The 24,656-nt window shown below is 37.5% G+C and overlaps 1 protein-coding gene across 1 annotated transcript; it reads left to right on the top strand.

Moving 5' to 3' along the window:
• Positions 1-18,777: 18,777 nt before the first annotated feature.
• Positions 18,778-21,647, top strand: LOC109213455. Its single transcript, XM_019377252.1, has 3 exons — positions 18,778-18,898; positions 19,104-20,788; positions 20,925-21,647. Exons 2-3 carry the CDS (start codon positions 19,843-19,845, stop codon positions 21,014-21,016), a joined length of 1,038 nt encoding a protein of 345 aa, XP_019232797.1. The 5' UTR covers positions 18,778-18,898; positions 19,104-19,842; the 3' UTR covers positions 21,017-21,647.
• Positions 21,648-24,656: the final 3,009 nt, after the last annotated feature.

Consider the following 24,656-nt stretch of genomic DNA (forward strand, 5'->3'; position numbering starts at 1 on the left):
TCATGCCATGCATTTGAAATTTTTATGATCGACACTATGCCCTCCTCAACCATGAAGGTGGCATTTTTCCCATGAGCCCAAGATTGGTGTTCTTCACAACGGGCCAACACTTATCCAGATTTTTTCAAAATTCAATCAAATGAATCACCCACAACACTAAAGTTATCCATGAACACCTCCAAAATATCTTCACCATATCGGTGAAAATGGAATCATACCACCGTTGGAATTTTCGCCGCGTGAGGGAGCTAGAGATGGGAATTGAGTTTCTATCTAAATTGGAGTTGCGTAATTTTTCCTAATTGCACTTCTAAACATATTTGGTTTCGATATTACTTCTAAATTTATACTACTAAGATGTTAAATTAAGTTAAGTTAAGCTAAGAGTAGACTATTGAAGGTTGTCTAATTAGTTAAAAGGCACTAGGGGAGTGACTTTCTCCTAGGTGGATACTTGACGGGTTCTCGTGTCTAAGGCTAGGTTGTCATATTTGGGGATTACGATATAACCATTGCACGTTTCTACTCACTCTATACCTCTCGGTAGTTTGAGTGATTTTTCCCTAATTGACTTTCTCAAGATCAATTGGTTATGATCATTTGTGCAAGCAATTGAGGTTCAAGTCGGGTATTACCATCTCTAGGTTTAACCCTTTAATTGGGGCTATCAATCTCTTGAGTACGCCCCAATTCCTTGTTGGACTAATTTTTATAGACTTTGGCTCTCTTTCTCAAGAAGAGCCCAAGTCAACTAGGCATGAACTAGTGTTTGAAACCACTAATTCAAAACTAAAACCATAAATTAGTCCAAATATCAAACACCCATAGACATTCAAGCCTTAAAACACAAGACCCATCAATTACCCACACTAGGGTTGAGCCACAACCCTAGCTAATGGGTCTAGCTACTCATGATAATAGAGGAAAACAAAGAAATAGATGAAGAAAAACCCATAATATTTAATTACTAACTAAAATTTGAAGATTCAATGATAAAACTATTGTAAAATTACTCAAAATGGTAAAAGAAGACTGTTCACGAGCGCAGCTCAGCTTAAAACTATAACTGATGACCTAAAAATGGGAAAAGAAACTATTTATACTAGGCCAAAAATTCTGGACAAAAATACCCCTGCGGGGCAGTGCGGACCGCACAAAATCGAGTGCGTCCGCGCTAAGGCTCTTGGTTAAAATTTCTGCTCTCTGAACTTAGCCACCATGGGCCGTACAAAATACACCGCGGCTGCGGTGGCTCCTGTTGCGGTCCGCACAAAATGGAATGCGGACCGCATTGGCAATGTTCCTTCAACTTGGAAACTCTCTGAACTTGAGCTTTGCGGACCGCAAAAATTGACTGCGGCCACAATGAAGTCAATGCGGTTCGCAAGAAATGTTTTGCGGCCGCATTGCTTGGCTGCCTGAAATGAGCACTCTCTGAACCTCCTCTTTGCAGACCGCACAGAATGGAGTGCGACCGCATTGCTTGGATGCCTGAAATGAGCAATCTCTGAACCTCTTCTTTGTGGACCACACTGAATGGAGTGCGGCCGCATTGGTCCTGTTGTACTGAGCTTGGACTTGTTCTTGGTACTTGTGCATGTTTCACTCCTTTTTGAGCTGGTTTTGACGAATTGTCACCTTGTTGATCAAACCCTGCAATTAAGTACAACATGTGAGCCTTTTGGACTATTTTGTACACCTTTCTAATCAAAACTCAAGTAAGAAGGAGTGTAAAATACATCATAATCCCTAGTTATCACCCTAGCAGACCTTCTGAAAAAGGTAGGTGCAAGTTACGATCCAAAGAAAAGAAGAACTTCCATACCAAACCCCCCAGTGCTGCTAAACCTTCCAAGAAAAGAAAGGCTTCCTCCCCAACAACTACTAAAACTACCTTGCCAAAGGGAAGAGCAACAAGAAGCAGGGTGAAATAGAGTGAAAGAGACCTACAACAGGCTTTGGTTGAAAGTAAGAAGAAAAGGATGGATAACGAAAAATGTAAGGTTTCAGAGTCCTCTGAAGTAGNGGAAGGCAAATTAACTGGCCTGCATTCATCATCAAGCTACGGGACAGGGTTATCAATGGTTCCAAGGCTCATGCTACCCCTTATGGCTTTATTCTGACTACGGTTCTGGATAGGTGTAATGTGCCTCTAAGAAATGGGAAATGGCCACAAGCAAGGATTACTTTGGTATTAATACTCTGCTTGCTTGTGACTATTTAGTCAATGCCATTCCAAATGAACCTGGTTCATCCAAGAAGACACCTATCAACAGTAAAGTCAGGGCTCTTGTTTAGGAAAGTGAGGCCAAGGATGCTGAGATAGCTAGGCTAAAGGCTCGTGTGGCAGAGGTGGATCTGAGAGGGATGCTCTCAGAACTGAGCTTACCAAGGAAAAGGAGAAGAATGATGGAATTCTTCACAATATGCTGAATCTTCTCCAAGCCCAAAACCAACCCTCTAGCTCCCCCAAGCCTTAGGAATTCTAGCCTTTATCTCCTGAACCTGTACCTTCAGTGACCCGGATTAGGGATTTTTCTTTCTTCTTGCTCGTGTTTTGAATATTTTTTCTTTCTGGTTGTGGATTGTGGTAGCAACATATCTTCTATCAATGATATCTACTGTTTTTGCTCTTGTTCAATGTTAATATTTCCTTGATAGTTTAAATATGTTTGCTTGATTACTGATGATTAATACATGATTGCACTTGCAGTTGCCCCAGTGGCCATGAGTACTTATTAAAATCTGGGACTCACACTTTGTGTTTGCAACTTTTCGATGATGCCAAAAGGGGGAAGAGATATTGTGCTTTACATATTCTGAATAAGTGATATTTATAACCTAATTAACCTGGTCCTTGATGATAAATGAATTTTCTAAACTTTGTATTGATGGTTAAGCTGAGTTCTTACAGGGTCTAAGTGAGTAAAAAGCACAGAGTTTGTCATCATCAAAAAGGGGGAATTTGTTAGCCCAAGTAAATGTGAAGTTTTGAAGACTGACAAAAGAACTCAGACATGGATCAGGTCCATCTTGTGAAGCACAGTCATGATCAACCCAAACATGTGACGATGCACGTGAAGGACATAAATCTAACATATCAGAAATGTTATCTCCTGATCATGATCGAAAAGGTTGCATATTGGATAAGGAGAAAGACTCCTTATACAAAGAGAACACAGTTTAGGAAGAAGATAGTGTTAGAGTGTGAGATCAACTAGAACTCTTCCACCATGGAAGAGTAGCATCGGTATCCTAGTCAATCTCTAATTGCTAACTCCTTAAATATTAGTGTTGTTCTCTTTTACGGGTAATGCATATAAGCAGAAGTTAGACGTAAATTGAGAGCAAAATAGCAAGGCAATTTTGCAAGCAATTTATGTGTGATTCAAGCGTGCAATCCTGAAGCTACTGAACAAGATAGAAGAACCAGTTCCAAGTGTCTATCTTTTATTCTAGTTCAATTGTAGTAGGTGATTTTACATTGTACCTTTCAGCTTTTGTAGAAGCAATTGTATTAGGTACTTAGAGTGTTCAAGTTAGAGTTAACTTGAAGTTGTCGCAATAGTTGAGGCTGTGTGCCACAACAGGATTAGAGTTAATCCTAGGTTTACAAAAGAGTTTTTGTAAATGCAGTTTTCGCTCAGTGATTTGAGTGGAAATTTGGGAAAATCCTACTGAGTAGTAGGTCGTGGTTTTTTCAGCTTTTGAGCCAGGTGTTTTCCACGTAAAAATCTCTGTGTTCTTTATTTTCCTTTACTTATTATTCTGCAAATAGTAGTAGTTGGAACACATAGAAGAACCAGGTCCTTCTATAATCAAGTTAAGCGAAAATCGGGTACCACACAAATCACCCCCCTTCCCCTCTTGTGTGGTATTGAAGTATAAAACATCAACCTATTTTCTGAACAAGCCGGGACCGGCACCCGATCACTAAACATGACCGAGCGAACCATATGCGCTTATCAAAGCTATTATAACTTCAAATTTTATATGCCACAAGGCACTACTGTAACCAAATACTTTTAATTAATTTAAATATCTAAAATAAACAAACTCCGAAACTTTATTCATAGTAACCAATGAAATACTGCTAAGTTATTATCAAAAACATCTGAATCTTAACCCACTGACTATGTCTATGAAGCCTCTACTGATAAACTGACGCACTGCTTAGGACATGAGATTTGCCTGGCTAGTTCTCCAAGTAAACAAAGAAATAACTAAATAAAGATGACTCTAAGGAATACTCAATGAACAAAAGCGGAGCTCACTAATAGCACTGGAAGGAAGGGAAGTCCTAAACTGTATCCTGCTCGCCTGCAAAATCGGTTCCTACATTGTGCCGCAGACCAACGTAGGTTCCCAAAAGAGAACGCCAGTACTATCCATTACACTTAGTGAGTCTCAACGACAGGGGATGAAACTTTAATAAAATATACATTACGAGCAAAGATTCTAAATGCAAGGGAAACATAAAGCTTCTAAGAAGAATTCTAAAATAATTGCATAATAGCAGTTTATTCTAAAAGAAATTCTTTTCTTTTTCTTTTCTTTTTTTTTTTTAAAAATTACTTCACTTCGTACTCCGGGAGTTCCAACTATCCTGAGTTCTTTATGTCTTAGTCACCGTGTGATCGGCACGGGTTCGATCTCAACCTGATCGAATACCCAATCCACGAGGTGCCACTCGCTTCATGGTTCTTAACGCTCATGTACCACCTTAGCTTGGCTAGGCAAATTCTCAAAAACGAGACCCTCGGCCCGTGTGCCCCCTACTTTGGCACAAGTAGTTTCAGGAAGTCAATGCCTTGGTCAGGACCCTCGGCCTGGACGAGGACCCCTTCTCAGAATAGAGGATACTCCCAAAAATCTTTTCTTTCTAAAACTTCTTCTTATGACTTTTCAAGTCTAAATCTTTCAAACATACTTGTTCTGAAATCCTTAAATGTAAGCTATGGCATAAGAATGAAATAAACATTCAAAATTATTTCTAAAGATTCTTGCTTCTTCATGAATTCTCAACATGAAAGGCATATAAAAATAACACAAAAATCTGAAAATTTATGCACATATGTCAAATTAAATCATCTAAACTTTAGCTAGAAAATAATTCTAAGCTAATAGGTACTTACTCGCCCTAATTAAGTACATAAAAACTCTTTTAAGCAATTCATCAAACACCTTGTATGCTTGCTTTTGTGAGTTAAACCACTTTAGTAAAGGCTTATATCAACTCACCTCAAAATTCCTCGAGCCAATACGTAGGCCCCAGTCCAATTGACAGTAGTCAAATAATCGATTCTACAACAACCAGGGCATTTTAATCAATTTTAAAGTTTCACACCTAAACATTGAATATACTGTTGATATAGAGGAAAAAGGGAATTAACTACTCAATTCTTATCTAATACTACTGTAGGGTAATTGACAATAGGGAATTTTATATACCTGAGTTCAAGAATTAGTGATTTGTAATGAAACCTAGAATTTTTCGTGAGTATTTTGCTGTAACGCCGCTGCTGTTTCTTGGAAACAGAACACAGAATTCTGTTCTTTTTCCTAAGGCTTATGCCTTTTTCCTGCCAAGAGCCCTTTTTGGGCTGAGGCTTGCACGTGTTTTTTTTCTTTTGCTTTCTTCCTTTTTTTTTGTTTTGTTATGACTTAACTAGTAATTAATGATACCCACTTTTAATAATTAACAATATTAAAATTATTAATATTTTTCTAATTGTATATCCAATTATTTAAGTGTATATAATTAACAATATATATATATATATATATATATAATAATAATAATAATAATAATAATAATAATAATAATAATAATAATAATAATAATAATAATTTAGTTCTATAATTAGCGTGTCTCAAAACTTTTATAAATTTGAGGAGTGTTACATTGCTGTTGAGTTATTGTTTAAATTGCAATTTCATACTCACTCATGTTCATTCATTTCATATCATATTCTCAGTCTCCGTTGCCATTTATTGACACATCATATCATCAATTTGGGGTAGTTTCATGGCATTATGAGCCCAAGAGATTGGTGAGATTGATGACTGAGTGAGGCTGAGGGCCTGAGTATGAGTGATATTACGGGATCGGGCTGCACGTCGCAGCATGTTTTATTGATTTATGATTGGAGTGGGTTGCACGCCGCAACATGTTTTACTGATTTATACCATGATTGACTTGTTATCGCTCTTGGGCTGAAGGAGCCCCTTTGGAGTCTGTACACACCCTCAATGAGCATATATATATGTGGATCGGATTGCACGCCGCAACAGACCTTATGGCTATATATATGTAGATCGAGTTGCAAGCCGCAATGTGCCTTATGGATATATGTGGATCGGGGTGCATGCTGCAGTAGGTATTGTATAGTGCTAAGTGACGGAGTGTGCTAAGTATCGAGCGTGGTGAGAGAGAATGCGAGACAGTGAGATTGAGCACTCTGAGAGTGTTGGTACATGAGTTCATCACTGAGATACATTGCATTTGGCATGCGTACTTGGGATACATGCTTAGAGATGCATTTTCTTCTGCTACCCGGTTTTGGTGACATTCATGATTTTACCTGTATCTTGACATGTAGGCATAGAGATGTACTTTCCTCACGCTATCTAAAAATAAAACATCCTATTTATTGTTGAAAGGATTTTTTGGGAAAAAATTACAGTTTTCAAGTTTACTTTTATTTTTGGCAATTTCGGTAAAAGATTTGGATTTTCACTGAGATACTTGAAAAACATGCCTATTTTCTGAAACTGTGAACGAGTTGAGCATTCTATTTCTCAGATACTTCTTTTATTACTTGCATTATATCGTTATGAACGGTTGTTGGCTATTGTTGTCGGACTCGACCTTTGTTCCAACTCGTCACTACTTTCAACCTGAGGTTAGGTTTGTTACTTATTGAGTACATGGGCTCGATTGTACTCATACTAAACTTCTGCACCTTGCGTGCAGATGTTGGATGCTGATGTTGCTATGATCGACGAAAACTGGAATTGAAGACGTACCTGTGCTCCAGATGTAGCTGCCTCTTGTTCATGGTAGCTTTAGATTTATAAAAGTCTATCTATATACATTTCGAACAGATGATGTATTTATTTCATACTAGCCTTGTAAATTCTAAAAGCTCATGATTTGTACAACCGGTCCTTGGGAAATGTATAAGATTCAAATATTTTCTTTTACTTAATTGTCTTATTAAATTTTGTTGGAATTGGATAGTTATTAATTGGCTTATTAGCTGGTTGGGTTAGGTTCCATCACGATTAGTTGGATTTTGGGTCGTGACATTTAAGTACTGTTTCCCCTATTTGATTTTTCCCTTATGTGAGTTTGTTGTTTTATAACTTGCAGGATTGGTTAATTTGTCTTCATGAAGGTTGAGAAGGATTTGAACATTTAGTTTCATTTTTTGAACCTTAAGTTGTTAGAATTGACCGAAGTTTAACTTTTGAGTAGATAACCTTGGATTGGTGATTTGATGATCCTAGTAGGTTCCTATGGTATTTTTGCACTTAGGCGTATGTCCGAATTTGGATTTGGAGGTACCTCGAAAGTTTTGGCTCTATTTACCGCAAGTTGGTAATTTGAAGGTGTGGAGAGTTAATAAGATAGACCGAGAGTTGACTTTGATGATATCAGAGTTCATATTATTATCCCCAAGCTTGGAGAATGTTCATTTAGTGGTTTGGAACTTGTGTGCGAAGTTTGATTGTGATCCGAGTTGGTTAAGCATAAATCGAACGCTTGGTTGAAAGTTTGAAGCTCTTGAACTTAAGAGTTTTGCAACTTGAGTTTTGATGTGTGATTCGTGATTGTGGATGTCATTGTGTTATTTTGAGATTTCGGATACGTTTGGGTGAGTTATCAGGACTTGTTGGTATGATTGGACGGAGTCCTAGGAGGTTCGGATGTGTTTGAGATTGGTTTCTGATAATTGGGAATGGTTTGGCAGTCCTGGTTCTGGTGCAACGCACCTGAGGAGATTTGGCGCAGGTGCGACTAGTTTCTCACATTGGTGAGTTGAGATATTCTGAGGAGTCTCGCTTCTATAGAGAGTGGATCGGAGGTGCGAAGGTGCGCCCATGGAGATTTGGAGCGCGCTTGCGGGGATTGACATGCCTGGGGGTTGTGTGCACCCGCGAAGGGTTTGGCCGCACCTGCGGAGCTGCAGATCCGACGCATGTGCCGTAAAAGCGAAGGGTTCCAGTATTAGTGGGTCTCGCAGATGCAAGCCTTTTTCGTAGAAGCGGTGTTGCAGATGCGACATTTTTGTCCGCATATGCGGAGTCTCTAGGCAGACTTATATTTTGAGGGTTTAGCTTATTTTTAATTATTTGGTGTTTTGAAGCTCGGTTAGAGGTAATCTTTGGGGAGATTTTCATCACCACTTTGAGGGTAAGTATTTTCTACTTGGGTTGATTATATATCTAAATTTCCCATGGTTTTGTACACTTATAGCATGAAATTGAAAGAGGAAAATTGGGGTTTTAGGTTAGATTTTAGAAAGTGGATAATTGTGATTTGAACCACGATTTACAGTCGAATTCAGATGAAACTTGTATATTTGGACTCGTTTTTGAATGGGTGGTCGAGATTTGTGAGTTCTGTCGGGTTCCAAAAAGCGGTCTCTGGTTGACTTTGTATAATTAGTTAAAGATCGAGCTTTTATGCTCTGTAATTATTTCCTTTAGTGTTATTTGACATCGTGGTATGTTATTTGACTAGATTTGTGCTGTTCGGAGGCCAATTCGCGAGGAAAGTCATTCTTGAAGTAGTGATTTTGCTCGTTTGAGGTAAGTATCTTGCCTAGTCTTGGTTTCTAGTTGCTTGAATTGTTGATGATAGCTATGTGCCGAGGGCGCTGTACTTGCAGCGACGAGAGCATGTGTGCGTCTACCGGGGTTTTACCCATGTTTGTGATTGTCTTTAGGCTATGTTATGACTTGTTTTGTGTACTATGCTTCTTGCTTGCATGCTTCATATGTTTATATTCCCCCGTGCACTTCTTAAATTATGCTAGAGATCATGTGTAGGTTGATTTCCTATTCAAAAATGATAATTATTATTTTGTGGTGTAACTGCATAATTTGAGCTGTGGTAGCATACTTCGCACATGCATACACCTTAGCATGCTGTCACACCACCTTTTATAATATAAAATAATAAAGGGAGTTATTTCCAACTTGAAGTGACAATCGGAACGGGATTTATTATTAAATTTTCAGAGTCGCCACTTGGGAAATTAATGGTGTCCCAAGTCACCTATTGAATCTCGAACCGAGGAAATTATGACTCTGTTAGCAGTCAGCGAACCAGAAATCTGGGTAAGGAATTCTGTTAACCCGGGAGAAGGTGTTAGGCATTCCCGGGTTCCGTGGTTCTAGCACGGTCGCTCAACTATTGTATTTGATTTTATCTGATTTCGAAATATGCTCTTATTAATAAACCGCTTTCATTTTTTATTTGTTCGATTTTAAACGAATTGCAACGTCGTGGAAATGCGCCTCAAACCACGTCGCACCAGTGCACCCGTGATTGTTAGCACATTTCGACTCCGTTGGGATTTGGAGTTGGGTCACATAAATGTGCACCCAGGTTTAAGAAGGTAATATTATTAAATGCCGAGCCTACAACCACTAGCGTATTATTAACTTTGGGGAAGCCATGAAATTCACTAAATGGCACGTCCCGAGGTCTAAGTATTTTAGTAAAAATATTTATCGAGGGCCCCGCAATTTATCTGTGTTTCGTTTAGCGAGGCTCATCTCGTTTTATTGTTTACAAGGCTAATCCTAAAGCAACTATAATTTTCTATTTTTATTTGTCTCTAAAAATAAAAGAAATCGTCCTAAAATAATTAACAATGTTTAAGAATTACTGCATTTGGGTCCATGAACTCAATAAATTCAGATCCTCAACCATTTTGGGCCTGAAAATAGCCCGTGAAAAGAACGTAGCCCAGGTCCTATGCAAAAGCGGACCAGTCATCAGCCCGGGTCCAGGTCTGAACGAACACATAAGTCCGGATAGGACCTGGGCCACTCGTTAGGGTATTGAAGCCCAAACTGTCTGGGCTTTGATTCTATTTTTCATGCCCAAGCTTATATATAACTAAACCTATTACTGCGTAGTTAGGAAGCAATGACTAGAGCACAGTAATTATTAACTAAGTTGAGCTATCGAACTTGACAAACAAGCTTTGCCAATTTAAAATATTTATTCCTCTGATCTTCAAATCAACTCACTGGTGTCAAAACATAAAATACTGCGTTACTAAAACATTTGTTAGGCCTGAGTTTAACAGTGACATGGTATACCTTATGGTCTTAACGTCAGTTTCAAGTTTTAATGAATATGAATTCAAGTTACGCTGCTACTAGGGCTATTATCTAGAATGAAGAAACTCAAGCTCAAATTTAACAGTCCAATACAGTCCGAAACAGTCCTAGTTCGAAATTTGTCATTACAAACCAACACTAAAGTACATCAAACAACGCATAAATAAGCTAACATACATCTAACTATCTATACATCATTCAAATAAATCCAAGCCGTGGAGCAGAGAACATGACAATGCTCTATTTAATTTCTATTTCAACAGCTACATCGGGGTAATGTTGAGATGAGTACCTGGAGGTCAAAAGGAGAAAGAAGAGTGAGGAAACAGGAGCAGCAACAGAACAGCAACTTCAGCAAATCAAGCTCAGCCCAGAATTTTGAAAACAGTACAGCAACAGAGCCAATAAAAGGAAAGCAGCACCAATTTAAGCTCAGAAACGATGTATGATTGTCTGAAACCTAGTTTTAATTAACCAAATCCCTAGAACCTTCAAACTAGACTCGATCTCAAACCATTGTGAATTCAGCCAATCAGCACTGTTTCAGAATAAGAGAAACTCCAAAGATCACCCAAAATTTCTATGAGACAGTGTCATTCATCAACATTTCTGGTTTGTTTTTTGATTTTTCTTTCTGAAAACTTTCTCTCTGAATTCCTACAGAACAGTAGAACTATCCAGTCCTTTTGATCTTTAGCTCTCTATATCTCAGTTTATTTCCTCTGTATTTCAGCTCTTAATTCCTCTCTCCTTTCAGAATCTTTCCCCCCTCAAGGCACATGAATGCCTATTTATAGATGGAATTAGGGTCCATTTCAGACTTTCCTTTTACCCCCTAGTCCCTATTCTAATTTCAGTATTTAACCCATTGTTTTCTGACTTGTTACACAAGTAACTACCCTAAGTTTATTAGAATCTACACTATAGCCCATCCTAGAAGGTTCTATACTTATTACAATCCCTATCCTATCCTTACCCCTCTTCAAAAATTACCTTCTAATAAAACTACCCTTTTCCATGCCAAAACTACCCTTTGAGTCCCATGAAATTATTGACCAAGTTAAACCAGTCCATTACCTACAACCAAACAATCCGTTCCTAAGGCTAATCACACTAGACCAATCAGCTAATCCAGGGGTTGAAATAATTAAAGTCAAATTGCAGCAAACAATTAGGAATCAACTAACTGACCCTAAAATCCAAACACTTAAACGTGTATGTCTACTGGGATTGAAGAATACTAATGTAATTAAACTAAACTAAACTAAATGATTACCATTAAACAATAACACAGTAGAGGCTCAATTAATGAAGAAAAGAAAAAATGAAATCAAAAGGCTCTAAAGAGTTAAAGATTATCAAAACGAATTTGAACAAGCATGCAGAATCAGAACTTACCAATTTTGGGCACTCGATTGACTATGGGGCGCATTCTGACCAGCTTGTTGTGAATCCTCCGGGATTCTTGACACGTAACATCCCTAATCGTGTGTTTTCCAAAAGAACACACATGATTAGGGAAGTTATGGTCGAAAATCCCCAAGATTTTCTAATTTAGGGTTCTGTCGGATTTTGATCGGATATTTGGGCAATTCTGGCCATATTTGAGACATGTGGCTGTGGGGGTTGGATAGAGGAGGTCAAGGCGGTCCCATGGTGTTAATTTGGGACCGTTTGGCATAACCGGCGACTTGGCCGGAAAACTTCGAACGGATATTCGACGAGTTCCAGTGATATTTGAAAGCAAAGGCCAGTGGATTTGGTTAGAGGAGGAGAAGGGGAATCTGGGGTGTAATTTTGGGGTTGATCGGAGCATCGCCGCCGGCGGCGACGATTTCCGGCCGGCGGCGGACGGCGGAGGAACGGTGGCAGATGGTGGGGTTAGGGCGGAGGACGCCGGCATTACAGGGGAGGTACGAGGAGGATGATTTTGGTCTCAAACTTTTCTGAAGATTTCGGACACTTATATCTAAAATTTGAGATTAAAGCTGGGCCGTTAGATTAGAGTGGGTAGACGGCCTAGATTTGATTTGGCATTTAACTCAAAACGACGTAGTATGCTCCCTATACTACGTCGTTTTGTTGGTCTCACAGGCATGGGCACCTGGACCGGGTAGAGGTGAACTGGGCCTGGACGTGGAAATTGTTTGGGCTACCTGATTTTAGTCCAAATTTGGTCTTTACTCAAGACCAAATTGAATTTTTTTCTTTTTCCCTTTTTCTTCCTTTATCTATTTTTGTATTTTGTATTTATTTATTTATTTTTTCTGATTTTATAAAATGTTAAAACAAAGCAAAGACCTAATTACACTATTTAACTGCTAAAATTACCTACAATTCTATTTAAAGACAAATGCAATAATTAGTAATGCAAAGAACTATTTTCTTGCAATTTTCTTTACATTTTATTCTACAACTAATTAGTACTAAAATTGCAAAATTAAATCCCTAAATGCCAATGCATATTTTGGTATTTTCATATGGATTAAGATGCACAAATAAAAATGCAACAATTACCAAAGAATGCCACAAAATGCACAAAAATTTATAAAATACTAAAAAAAAAAAAATTGTTTTTTGTTTGAAATTTTGGGAATTACTGCTTAGGGCAAAAATCATGTGCTCACACATGCTACTTTTTATCAGTACATGACTATGTGATTTGATATTCATTGTTCGTATATGTGTGTGTACACACACACACACACACACACACACACACACACACACACACACACACATATATATATATATATATATATATATATATATATATATATATATATATATATATATATATATATATATATATATTTTCTGTGTGATAGACTGGTTTAGCAATACGTGATTGGTTCGTGCAGTTGTTATATTATGGCACCGTGACTTGTCCGTGCAGCGTGAGGATAAGGATCCACCCCCTAGGGTCATCCTCTCATGTTTCTCTCTTGATTGCATACACGCGGTATAAGGAAAACTTATCAATGTTTGGTTTTTACGCATCTTCTCTTTATGTGAACACCTTGGTGTATACATGATTTATCACATATCTTCTCTATATGCTAGTTTTGGAATGTATACATGCCTCTTTATGTACATCTTTTCTATATGTTGTTTTGATTGGATATCTTCTCTATATGTTCTCCTATGCACGTTGACTTAACTATTTATGCATATTTTCTCTATATACCAACATTGATGATTCATTGGTGATAGATGTGTAACTTCTCTATATGTTGACCTATTAAACTGTTATAAGACTCGCGCACATCTTCTCTTTATGCAGTGATTGGTTATTATTTGAATCTGCCTCAATCAACCCGGGCAACGCCTTTAGAAGTACAAGAATAGATAGTGACATTATAAGAGCTAAAGTACTTCATGCGTGCGTGAGGACTCGTGTGGTGTAGGCAAATGAGAAAGAGACACTTTGAAAGTCGAATAGAATTAAGCTTTTACGCATTTTAATTTCAAATAATAACCTTGATTAAAATGCAAATTAAGCGTCAAAGTTGATGTACCGTGAACGTAATTCAATGGACCTTAACATATTATTAATTGGGTATTATCACTTTTAGCCCGCACCAGAAACTATTTACATCTGATAACCGAAAAAGTGTATAAAACTTGTATAATTTATGTATATAACATACATAATATATATTTTCGATTATTATTTTTACAGCGGCTATACAATGTCATTCCTTATTATTTGGACTGTAGTTTCATTAGACGAGAAATAAACAAATGGCTTGAGAGCAGGATGGGATATTCTTAGTGTTTAACCTAAAAATTGTACTTAATTGATTAACCAATTAAATTTGTATGATGGACCACAAGCAACCGATTCGATCCAAAAGATATAAATTTTTATTAATAACGTGGTAGAAAAATAAAAGTAAATTCAATGACAGGTAACACAATAAAAATACACCACAAAGAAATAATTCTTATTGGATGATCTTTGATAGGATATTGGTCCCAACAAAGCTTGATGAGCCAAATTATGGCAAGCTAGGACCAAGTTGTTGTGAATTACAATGAGTAGAATTGTAGAGAATAGAATTAGATGACTATAATGGTGGTAAAGTATGCATATTTAAGGGACTAATTTTAGATAACTATTCCCCTTGAATTATGAGTCCATTATGAGTATTTATTCAACCTATCCGTTACTTTTGGAAGACTTGTAACGACTGAGTTAATGCTAAAATTTTGTAACTGCTGAGTTAATTATATAGCTGATGAGTTGTAACGACCCATCTAGTCGTTTTGTATATTTACGTACCGTTTTCCCTATTCGATGCTTCTCTTATGTGAGTTTTTTTTTATAACTTGCGGAATTGGTTAATTCGGCTTCGTGAAGGTTTGAGAAGGATTTGAACATTTAGTTTTATTTTTGGAACCTTAAGTTGTAAGAATTGACCTAAGTTTAAATTTTGAGTAGACGACCTCGGATTGGCGATTTGATGATCCTAGTAGGTTCGTATACTGATTTTGAATTTAGGCGTATGTCCGCATTTGAATTTGGAGGTACCTAGAAAGTTTGGCTCTATTTGCCGGAAGTTGACAATTTGAAGGTTTGGAGAGTTCATAAGTTAGACCGTCAGTTGACTTTGATGATATCGGGGTTTGGATTATCATCCCCAAACTTAGAATAGGTTCATTTAGTGGTTTGGATCTTGTGTGCGAATTTTGATTATGATCCGAGTTGGTTAAGCATAAATCGGACGCTTGGTTGGAAGTTTGAAGTCCTTGAACTTAAGAGTTTTGCAACTTGAGTTTTGATGTGTAATTTGTGATTGTGGATGTTATTATGTTATTTTGAGCTTTCAGATAGGTTTAGGTAAGTTATCAGGACTTGTTGTTATTATTGGATGGGGTCCCGGGAGGTTCGGATGTGTTACAGATTGGTTTCAGATCATTAGGAATGGTTTGGGCAGTCCTGGTTCTGGTGCACCGCACCTGCGGGGATTTGGCACAGGTACGACTGGTATCTCACATCTATGAGTTGAGATGATCTGGGAAGTCTCGCTTCTAAAGAGAGTGGATCGCAAGTGCGAAGGTGCGCCTATGAATATTTGGTGCGCACTTGCGGAGACTGACATGCATGGGGGATGTGCGCACCCGCGAAGGGTTTGGCCACACCTGCGGAGCCGCAGATGCGACGTATGTGCCACAGAAGCGAAGGGTTGCCAGCATTAGTGGGTCTCACAGATGCGAGCCTTTTTCGTAGAAGCGGTGTTGCATATGCAATGTTTTTGTCCGCATATGCGGAGTTGCTGGGTAGACTTATATTTTGAGGGTTTTGCTCATTTTTTATTATTTGGTATTTTGAAGTTCGACTAGAGGTAAAGTTTAGGGAGATTTTCATCACTACTTTGAGGGCAAGTATTTTCTACTTGGATTTGATTATATATCTAAATTTTCTATGAATTTATACACTTATAGCATGAAAATGAAAGAGGAAAATTGGGATTTTGGGTTAGATTTTGGAAAGTGGATAATTGTGATTTAAACCCCGACTTAGAGTTGAATTTAGATGAAACTTGTGTATTTGGACTCGTTTTTGATTTTTGAATGGGTAGTGGGGATTTGTGAGTTTTGTCAGGTTCCAAAAAGCGGGCCCTAGTTGACTTGTTGGTTGACTTTGTATAATTAATTAAAGATCGAGCCTTTATGCTCTATAATTATTTTCTTTAGTATTATTTGACATCGCGATATGTTATTTGGCTAGATTTGCTCTGTTCGGAGGCCAATTCGCGACGAAAGGTATTCGTGAAGTACTGATTTTGCTCGTTTGAGGTAAGTATCTTGTATAATCTTGGTTTGACTAGTTGCTTGAATTGTTGATGATAGCTACGTGCCGAGGGTGACGTACATGGAGCGACGAGATCATGTGGCGTCCATCGAGGTTTTATCCATGTTCGTGATAGTCTTTAGGCTATGTTATGACTTGTTTTGTTTACTATGCTTCTTGCTTTCATGCTTCATATATTTATATGACCACGTGAACTTCTTAAATAATATCATGCTAGAGATCACGTGTAGGTTGATTTCCTATTCAAACATGATAATTATTATTTTGTGGCGTATCCGCGTAATCTGAGCTGTGGTAGCACACTTCTCACATGCATACACCTTAGCATGCTGCTTTTTATTAGTACATGAGTATGTGATTTATTATTCATTGTTCGTATATATATATATATATATATACACACACACACACACACACACACAGAGGATTAGCAATACGTGAGTGCGGTCCATGTGGTTGTTATATTATGGCACCGTGACTTGTCTGTGTAGCGTGGAGATAAGGATCCACCCCCTTAGGGTCGTCCTCTCATGTTTCTCTCTTGATTGCATACACGCGGTATAAGGAAAACTTATCAATGTTTGGTTTTTGCGCATCTTCTCTATATGCAAACACCTTGGTGTATACATGATTTTATCACATATCTTCTGCGTATGCTAGTTTAGGAATGTACACGTGACTCTTTATGCATATCTTCTCTATATGTTATTTTAATTGGAAAATGAAGGCACGATTCATATCTTCTTTATATGTTAGGCTATGCACATTGACTTGACTATTTATGCATATTTTCTCTATATGCCAACATTGATGATTCGTTGGTGATAGATGCGTAACTTCTCTATATGTTAAGCTATCAAACTGTTATAAGACTTGCGCACATCTTCTCTGTATGCACTGATTGGTTATTATCTATATTTCGTGCTTAGTTTTGCTACTGTTGTTGTGTACTTGCATATTATAAACTGAACAGGTTGTTTAGTGAGTATCATGGGCAGTTCTCGCCATTATCTCGCTGAGATTAGTGATGATACTTAATGTGCCGAGTGTACTTGCATATTATAACCGGACCAATGTGTATTTTTGACGATATTCACACCAATTTCTTTTGGGTCAAATATTAGTCTTAAGTAAAGGTGTCAAACGGGTCGGGCTGGCCCGGTTCCGGACCGGCCCTGACTGGTTTTAGACCGGACAGGACCGCCCGGTGGCAAGGTTTTGTCATATTATAAACTGAACAGATTAGTGTACTCTTTTTCCCTTACAAGGTTTTATCCCTCTGGATTTTCCTTGCAAGGTTTTTAACGAGGCAACCAAAAAGGCATATTGTTAGATATGTGTACTCTTTTTCCTTCTCTAGAATTTTTTGCCACTGGGTTTTATTTTAGTTAATGTTTTAACGAGGCACATTATCTGTTGAATAGACATTCAAGGAGGAGTGTTATAAATAAAGTTTTATTTTAGGTGAATGTCTATATTTTAGAGAGATTTTAGAGATTTTACTTGGTGGCTAAGTTACTCTTTTGATATAAATCGAGAGATCCTATTCCATTGTAATTCATCCCAAATCAATAAGAATTATATCTCTACTTGTCTATGCAATACTCTTTTCTTCTTTTATTATTTTATAACAATTTTTATATTTTTGTATTCCTTGATATTTTGTGACAAGACTTTTTTTCTTGGGTTGAATATTACAAGACTTATATGTTGTACCTTACCGTAAAAATCATAGAAGCAATATCTATGATAATCTGATTAATACATGATTATTAATAAAAATGGCAGGTCAACAACACCTGCTCACCTACTCTGTATAAGTCAAAATCTCAACTACATTTATTGAAAATCAGAAATATCATGTCAAAATGGTTCCTTTTTTTTAATTCCAAGGTACATGCAACGATGCGTATAGTACAACTCATGCAAAGAATATGTCAATAGCATGATCTAGATCCCCGGTGTCTACTTACTGCTAATCTGATTATGTGAATCAAGAAAAAACCAGTTACTTTAATCCAAAAGCAAGCTTTGGAATCTATTCTCTTTTATGTGAGCCATAAACTTAAAAAAAGAACATCTAACAAGATAACCTAACTTTCTTGACAACTACCTCAATAATCCAAAAGAAGGGAATCACTGTTATCCATGTATTAAAAACAGTCAACTCCAACAGCAGAAAAAAAACATTTGAACAACCTTCCAAAAAGAACTAATAAAAGATTCTTTTTTTTAAAAAAAAAAAAGAGAAATCTTTCCCAATAAAAAGAAGGTAAATCTTGGAGGGGTTAATGGCATTGAATGAACACTACCTCAAAGCAAAAGATGGAGATCCCTCCGTCATATACCAGAGATCTTGAGTTTGAGCTATGAGAATAAAGGATCTCTCGAAAGTTTGGAAGCAAGTGTTTTACTCCCCTTAGTGGGCCCATCTAATGCAAATTCGGATTTTTTTCGCCTACCCAATACTTAAAAAAACTAGTAGCTTGACATGTAGGGAAAGAGATGGGAAAGACACCATTAAGAAACCAAACAAACTAGGATCTTTCATGTATCCAAGACTGTACAACAATAACAACAACTTAGTATAATCTCACAAGTGGGGTATGAAGAGGGTAGTATGTACGCAGACCTTACCCCTACCTTGGGTAGAGAGGTTGTTTCCGATAAAGTACTGTCTTTACTTGAAACAATCCTCAAAGCACTCAAAAAATCCCGGTATACTTGCCTTTTTCATTGATCATCAGCCAATAATCAAAACTAAGAGCAAACCAAGTCTAGTTTCAAATGCCAGCAATTGCTTAAGTTGTAGAAAAGAATCTCCTAATAAATGAATTATCAAATGGACTAATCAAGACAGAATTCTGTACATTTTCTTTCTTGTTAAAGTTATGAAAGTCTAACTACCCTTTTTATGTTACAGGGATGGCTCAAGATTGATGAGCCACAAGTTCAGAAGAAGGATAGCAGAATCAAGAACAGAACTGACTTGAAAAATAAAATGAAAACTTTTGGCACAAGGTCAAGAACAAGCGTCGAGCAGCCGACTAATTCTCCCTCTGATTATGCATCAAGCCCTCAACATCCATCTTATATTGTTGAGTCTCCCACATCGGCTAAGGGATGGGGGACTTGGTCTCCTTATATGGCTTGGGCAATCCTCACCTCATGAGCTAGCTTTTGGGTTGAGTTAGGCCCAATGTCCATATCTTATCATATATGAAGGCAACTAGCTGTTCTAAAGGGAAAAGGGGTCATTTCCAAGCAAGTTCTCACAGTTCTGAATCTAGCTTTCATAGTAGTGATCAAAGTTGTAGTCCATCTTATTTTCAATCAGATTCTTCAGCTTCATCTAGTCGAACATCTAGCTTTAGAAGTGTGATGATTTTGATAAACAAGCCTAGTTCTAAATCCAAGATGTTTAACTCAAATTACTGGACAAAGTGAATCAGACAGGATTTCAAAAGTGAGAGTTTGTTCATACCATCACCGTTAATGATCCGTCGCCCCCAGTAAAGCGTCTCTATACCAGGAAAAGACTCATTAAAATCACAGAAAAGCATTAGACTAGTGGGTGAGTCTGCAAAAGGAGATCAACTTTCTGTTGATGGAAATGGAAAGACGCCGCTGACCCCAAGTCAACTAAAGATGGAAGCTGTGTTATGCAAGGTGGAGTTTACGGAGAAAATGAGGCAATTGAATTTACTGGTCTTGCTGAAATTGCATTTGGTGAAACTTCATTTCCAGAGAGAAGTTACCAGGAGACAATCAACATAATGAGGAAATATTCTACATTAGAGCAGGACATATTGTTTAAGTGCTACAATTGTATAGAAGGAGACTGGGATGATTGCACTTCTGTTAGTGATGTTGATGTAGGTTCGAGCAATCACAGTGTAACAGCATCAATTGTTTGCGATGACGAGGACATAGATGCTGATTTCTATCATATGCTTTCACTGCCACTTCTCATCAATTCAGATGACAATGTCACTATCAATAGAGAACTGTCTAAGAATGAACCATTTGCCATTAAAACAAGATTGGTATGCGATGATCTTGTTGCAGCAAAATGTAGCACTGATTTTTCTTCTGCTTCAGCTAGCGACACTGGAATGGAACTCAGAGAGAATTTGAAAGAGAAGGATGGCAAAGCTAATCTAACCGAGCACCTTGACAACGCGTCATGTCCAATAGGAGATTCTGAATCCAGGAATTATCCTCTAACTGAAGATGCTGAATCCAATGCCTCGGTGCAGAAACTGAATATACCTCAGTTTGCAAAAGAGAAGCATAGGAGCATGTGGAGCCTGATTCATAGACATATGATCCCTGATGTATCTACAGAATTGGATAGCAAACTGACCTATGGAGCCGGTGAAGAAAATCACAAGAATGAGGGCAACAAATCATGTGCTGCTGAAAGTTCTGTTTCATTTTTGAATTTTTTCGAGCGAGAATCAGTGACTACAAATCAGGATGCGGATAACCAGGAGATTGAAGTGCGCAAGATTTTCGCCATTAAGATAGTACGAGAAGCAATTGAGAGAATTCTTATTCCAGAAGTTCAAGACCAGTCATCAGATGATCAATCGGTAACAAGTGAAGGTGGAACATTACTACTTATATTTGTTTCTTTAGTTTATTTAGTGTTTTGTCAACATGTGATTGTTTCCTATCCTCTCCTTATACGTTCTATATTTAGTGACATGAATTATTGATTTGAATGTTTACTATACAACAGTCTGTACCGAAGAAAACTTCAAGGAGTCCGACACCAAGAATGAAGAATGTGATAAGGCATCTCAGTCAGATGAAGGAAGTATTAGCTTCTGAATGTGAGGCAAGAGAAAGTACTACTGTATCCAGCGATGAGAACGAAAAAGAGAACTGAATCGGAAGGTGATTATGGTACATACAGAAGACAAGTGAACAAACAGAAGTACATCAGTATGTGGCACATGATATCACAGCATGTACTATCAGATGTTATATCAAAAGTAGGGAGCGAACTACTTGATGGAACGGATGATGAGGTAGAAGACAATAACACACCAGCTACAATGAACACCGGCAACTCACTTCAAGATTCCTAAGAAAGGATGATGCAGATACAAATAGGGAAGACCCTTATACGAGCCACTACACGAGAAGTTTCAGCAGAAATGATGCTGTCAATCTCATAAGAGAAGCAGTTAGTCAAATCCTAACAACATCAACTCAAGATGATTCATCTGATACACAGAGTGTCACTAGTGGAGAGCAAAATAGTTCAAATTCCTTTTGTGAAAGCTTGAGACATCATGAAATGAATGAAGGAGGAATTGTGTTAGGTCAATATAGCCGCTCTGACTACGGTCACTAGGTCATGTATGTATTTAGTAGTAAAACCTTTTTGCAATCCTTATGGTTTTTGTTGTGGATTTATAATTAAAAGATTGACTGATCAGTATATGATCAATGAAAATGTTGCCACTCACTATCTGATATACATTTCCTACCAGTTTCTAATAAGCTTATTCGTTCTATTCTTTGTCAAACAGAACAAGCTAAACATAAAATTGTGATGCTAACTAAATTTTGGATTGTTACAAGAAGGTCCAGTGTTAAATATTAATCCTATGGTTTCTAAAATCCTAGGCCTTGGCCTTGCTTATTCTACTAGTTCATCAGTTCAAACTGTGGGTCAAATGAGCTATGTTAGAATATTCAAGATAAAATAGATGGTTATACACTTACACTAGATGAACTTTTACTACTAAATACTAATGTAAACCAGCAGCTCGATGCACAAGGCATCGCGTGTTCACGCAGGCCGGGAAAGGGCTCCCAAGGGGTGTGACGTAGACAACCTACCTTAACGCAAGCATTAGTGGCTGCTTCCACGGCTCAGCCTACCCTAATGCAAGCATTAGTGGCAGCTTCCACGGCTCGAACCCTTGACCTATAGGTCACACAGAGACAACTTTACTGTTAAGATCATATAATAAATTGGTTTAGTAGCATTAGTTTATAAGACAAATGCCAACTATAGGTTTTACTATGATAAGGAAATTAACTACTTGTAATGACATAAAAATACAGCATGCTGCAGATGAAATTCCAACATTAGACTTAGATCAGCAATAGTAAGAGTATATAGTAGTAGAACATTTTAGACCTTATGTAAAAGATTTTAGAGATTAATAACTTTATTTTACCTTTCATCAAGTTCTCGAAATTAAGGTATTAAGATGCACGAATTGCCCAATTATTCAATTTGGATTTAGTTCTCTCGAAATTTGCTTTAAAATGCATGGTCTGCTTGTATGTGGAATTATATTTTCCCCAAGTAAGAGAAAAATCCTCATGTCGAAAAAGAAGAGGACAGGATTAAAGAGAAAAGGTATATAATAGAGTTTGATAATCATTTTTGTAGACATTTCAATTGCATTTTATTGTAGCACTTTCTACGCATGAAATATATCCAAGCGTTCAACAAATATTATCAATCGATTTGGCTTGATTCTACGTAATTAACTAATAAAGTAATCATTTTTCATGTTTAAAGCTACACCATAAAATTACACCAAACAAGTCTTCATCTCCCACATCGTTTCTTATAGTGACTTGTTGGTGTTTATATTTGGAAATGAGAATATACTCTGTCGCCGAGCCTTGTAACGTGGGCTTGTGACCCAAGTGGGGGCAATAATGTGATGGAATGTTGGGTTGTTTCTGAAGGCTGGGCTTCGGGTAGCTAATGTCTGGCCTGCCCTATCCAAGCATGGAGTTGAGTCATGTGGCCCAAACGTAAGTATGGGCTGCTTGGCTCGTAGAGCGGGGCGGACTGCGTGAGGCTGGTTTCACAGAGCAACGAACAGCTCCCGCTCTGTGCAGTGGAAGGATAACGAGCTGGTGCTCTTCAAGTCCAACAAAAACCTGATGGGCTTCTCCAATTAAACCACCACTTTTTTTTTGTGTATATTGGGCTTGGCCCAGTCAATTCCAATTTTCTTCTTTTGTCTCATTTCTCGAGTCCATTACTTCTTTTACCTAATTCTCTTTTTATTTCACATTTTGTTTTTTATGCAAATAATTTTATTTCTTTCTTTCTTCTTGGCTTAACAAAAACTTGTCTAATTATTATTGTCTCTTAGTCATCATGTTTGCTTCTGGTGGAAAAATTGTTTCGATTAATTATGCGATTGATGAAATTTGGCTCACCGGGATACACCCCCCCCTCTCTCTCTCTTTCTTATTTGGTTTAATATCTACAAGTTAAAGAATAAAAGTTGAGCGGTTTGATTTAGAATAGTTGGAAGTTGTAAAGTTGCATAGAAAATGTAAGCTTAGATTGAATGGAGCTACTACTTCCACGAGGAGCAACCAAGCAAAGGGGGATAGACAAGGGATTCTTTTATCATTTCTCACTTGATGTTCGATATTTGCATTCGGGCTCTAACTAATTTCAATTTTCATTGAATAAGGTTCCATAACGGAAAAAGTGCTTCTTATAAGAATTTTTTTTTTCAAATTCAGGCTCGAAATTGAGACTTTTAATTAAAGGTGAAAGGAACTTATTTATCTTATCACAACTCTTGGTAGTGGTTGATATTAGTTCTTGCCTATGTCCATGTGCTTCTAGTGGCGGACCCAGGATTTTGTACAAGCGGGTTCAATTTAAAATGATGCAAATTGATAGTATAAGTGGTATCAAACAGAATGTCACGACCCGGAATTCTCACCTTCGGGGGCGTGATGGCGCCTAACATTTCACTTGCTAGGCAAGCCAATGTTAGAGAATTCACAACTCAACTTCAGCCGATTTTTAATAACGAGAACATTAATAATTAAACTAAACAGAAGCTAAGACAAAGTTTATGGAATATTATAAAAACTTCAATATTTACTACCACCCGGATCTGGAGTCACAATCCACGAACATTCTAGGATTTACTACAAGTAAAAGTCTGAAAGAAGTACAAATGTTTGAACGAAAGAAACAGTAAATAGAAGAGATAGACGGGGACTACAAGGTCTGTGAACGCCGACAGATCTACCTTGAGTCTCCGGTGGTCCGGTCCGAGCTGCTATGCCTCTCGATCAACTAGGACCAATACCAAAATCTGCACAGAAGTGCAGTATAGTATCAGTACAACCGACCCCATGTACTGTAAGTGCCGAGCCTAACCTTGACGAAGTAGTGATGAGCCTAACCTTTACTGTTAAGATCATATAAAAATTGGTTTAGTAGCATTAGTTTATAAGAAAAATGCCAACTATAGGTTTTACTATGATAAGGATACTACTTGTAATGACATAAAAATACAGCATACTGCAGACGAAATTCCAACATTAGACTTAGATCACCAATAGTAAGAGTATATAGTAGTGGAACATTTTAGACCTTATGTAAAAGATTTTAGAGATTAATAACTTTATTTTACCTTTCATCAAGTTCTCGAAATTAAGGTATTAAGATGCACGAATTGCT

Source organism: Nicotiana attenuata, unplaced genomic scaffold (assembly GCF_001879085.1).
Source record: "Nicotiana attenuata strain UT unplaced genomic scaffold, NIATTr2, whole genome shotgun sequence".
Classification (NCBI taxonomy): domain Eukaryota; kingdom Viridiplantae; phylum Streptophyta; class Magnoliopsida; order Solanales; family Solanaceae; genus Nicotiana; species Nicotiana attenuata.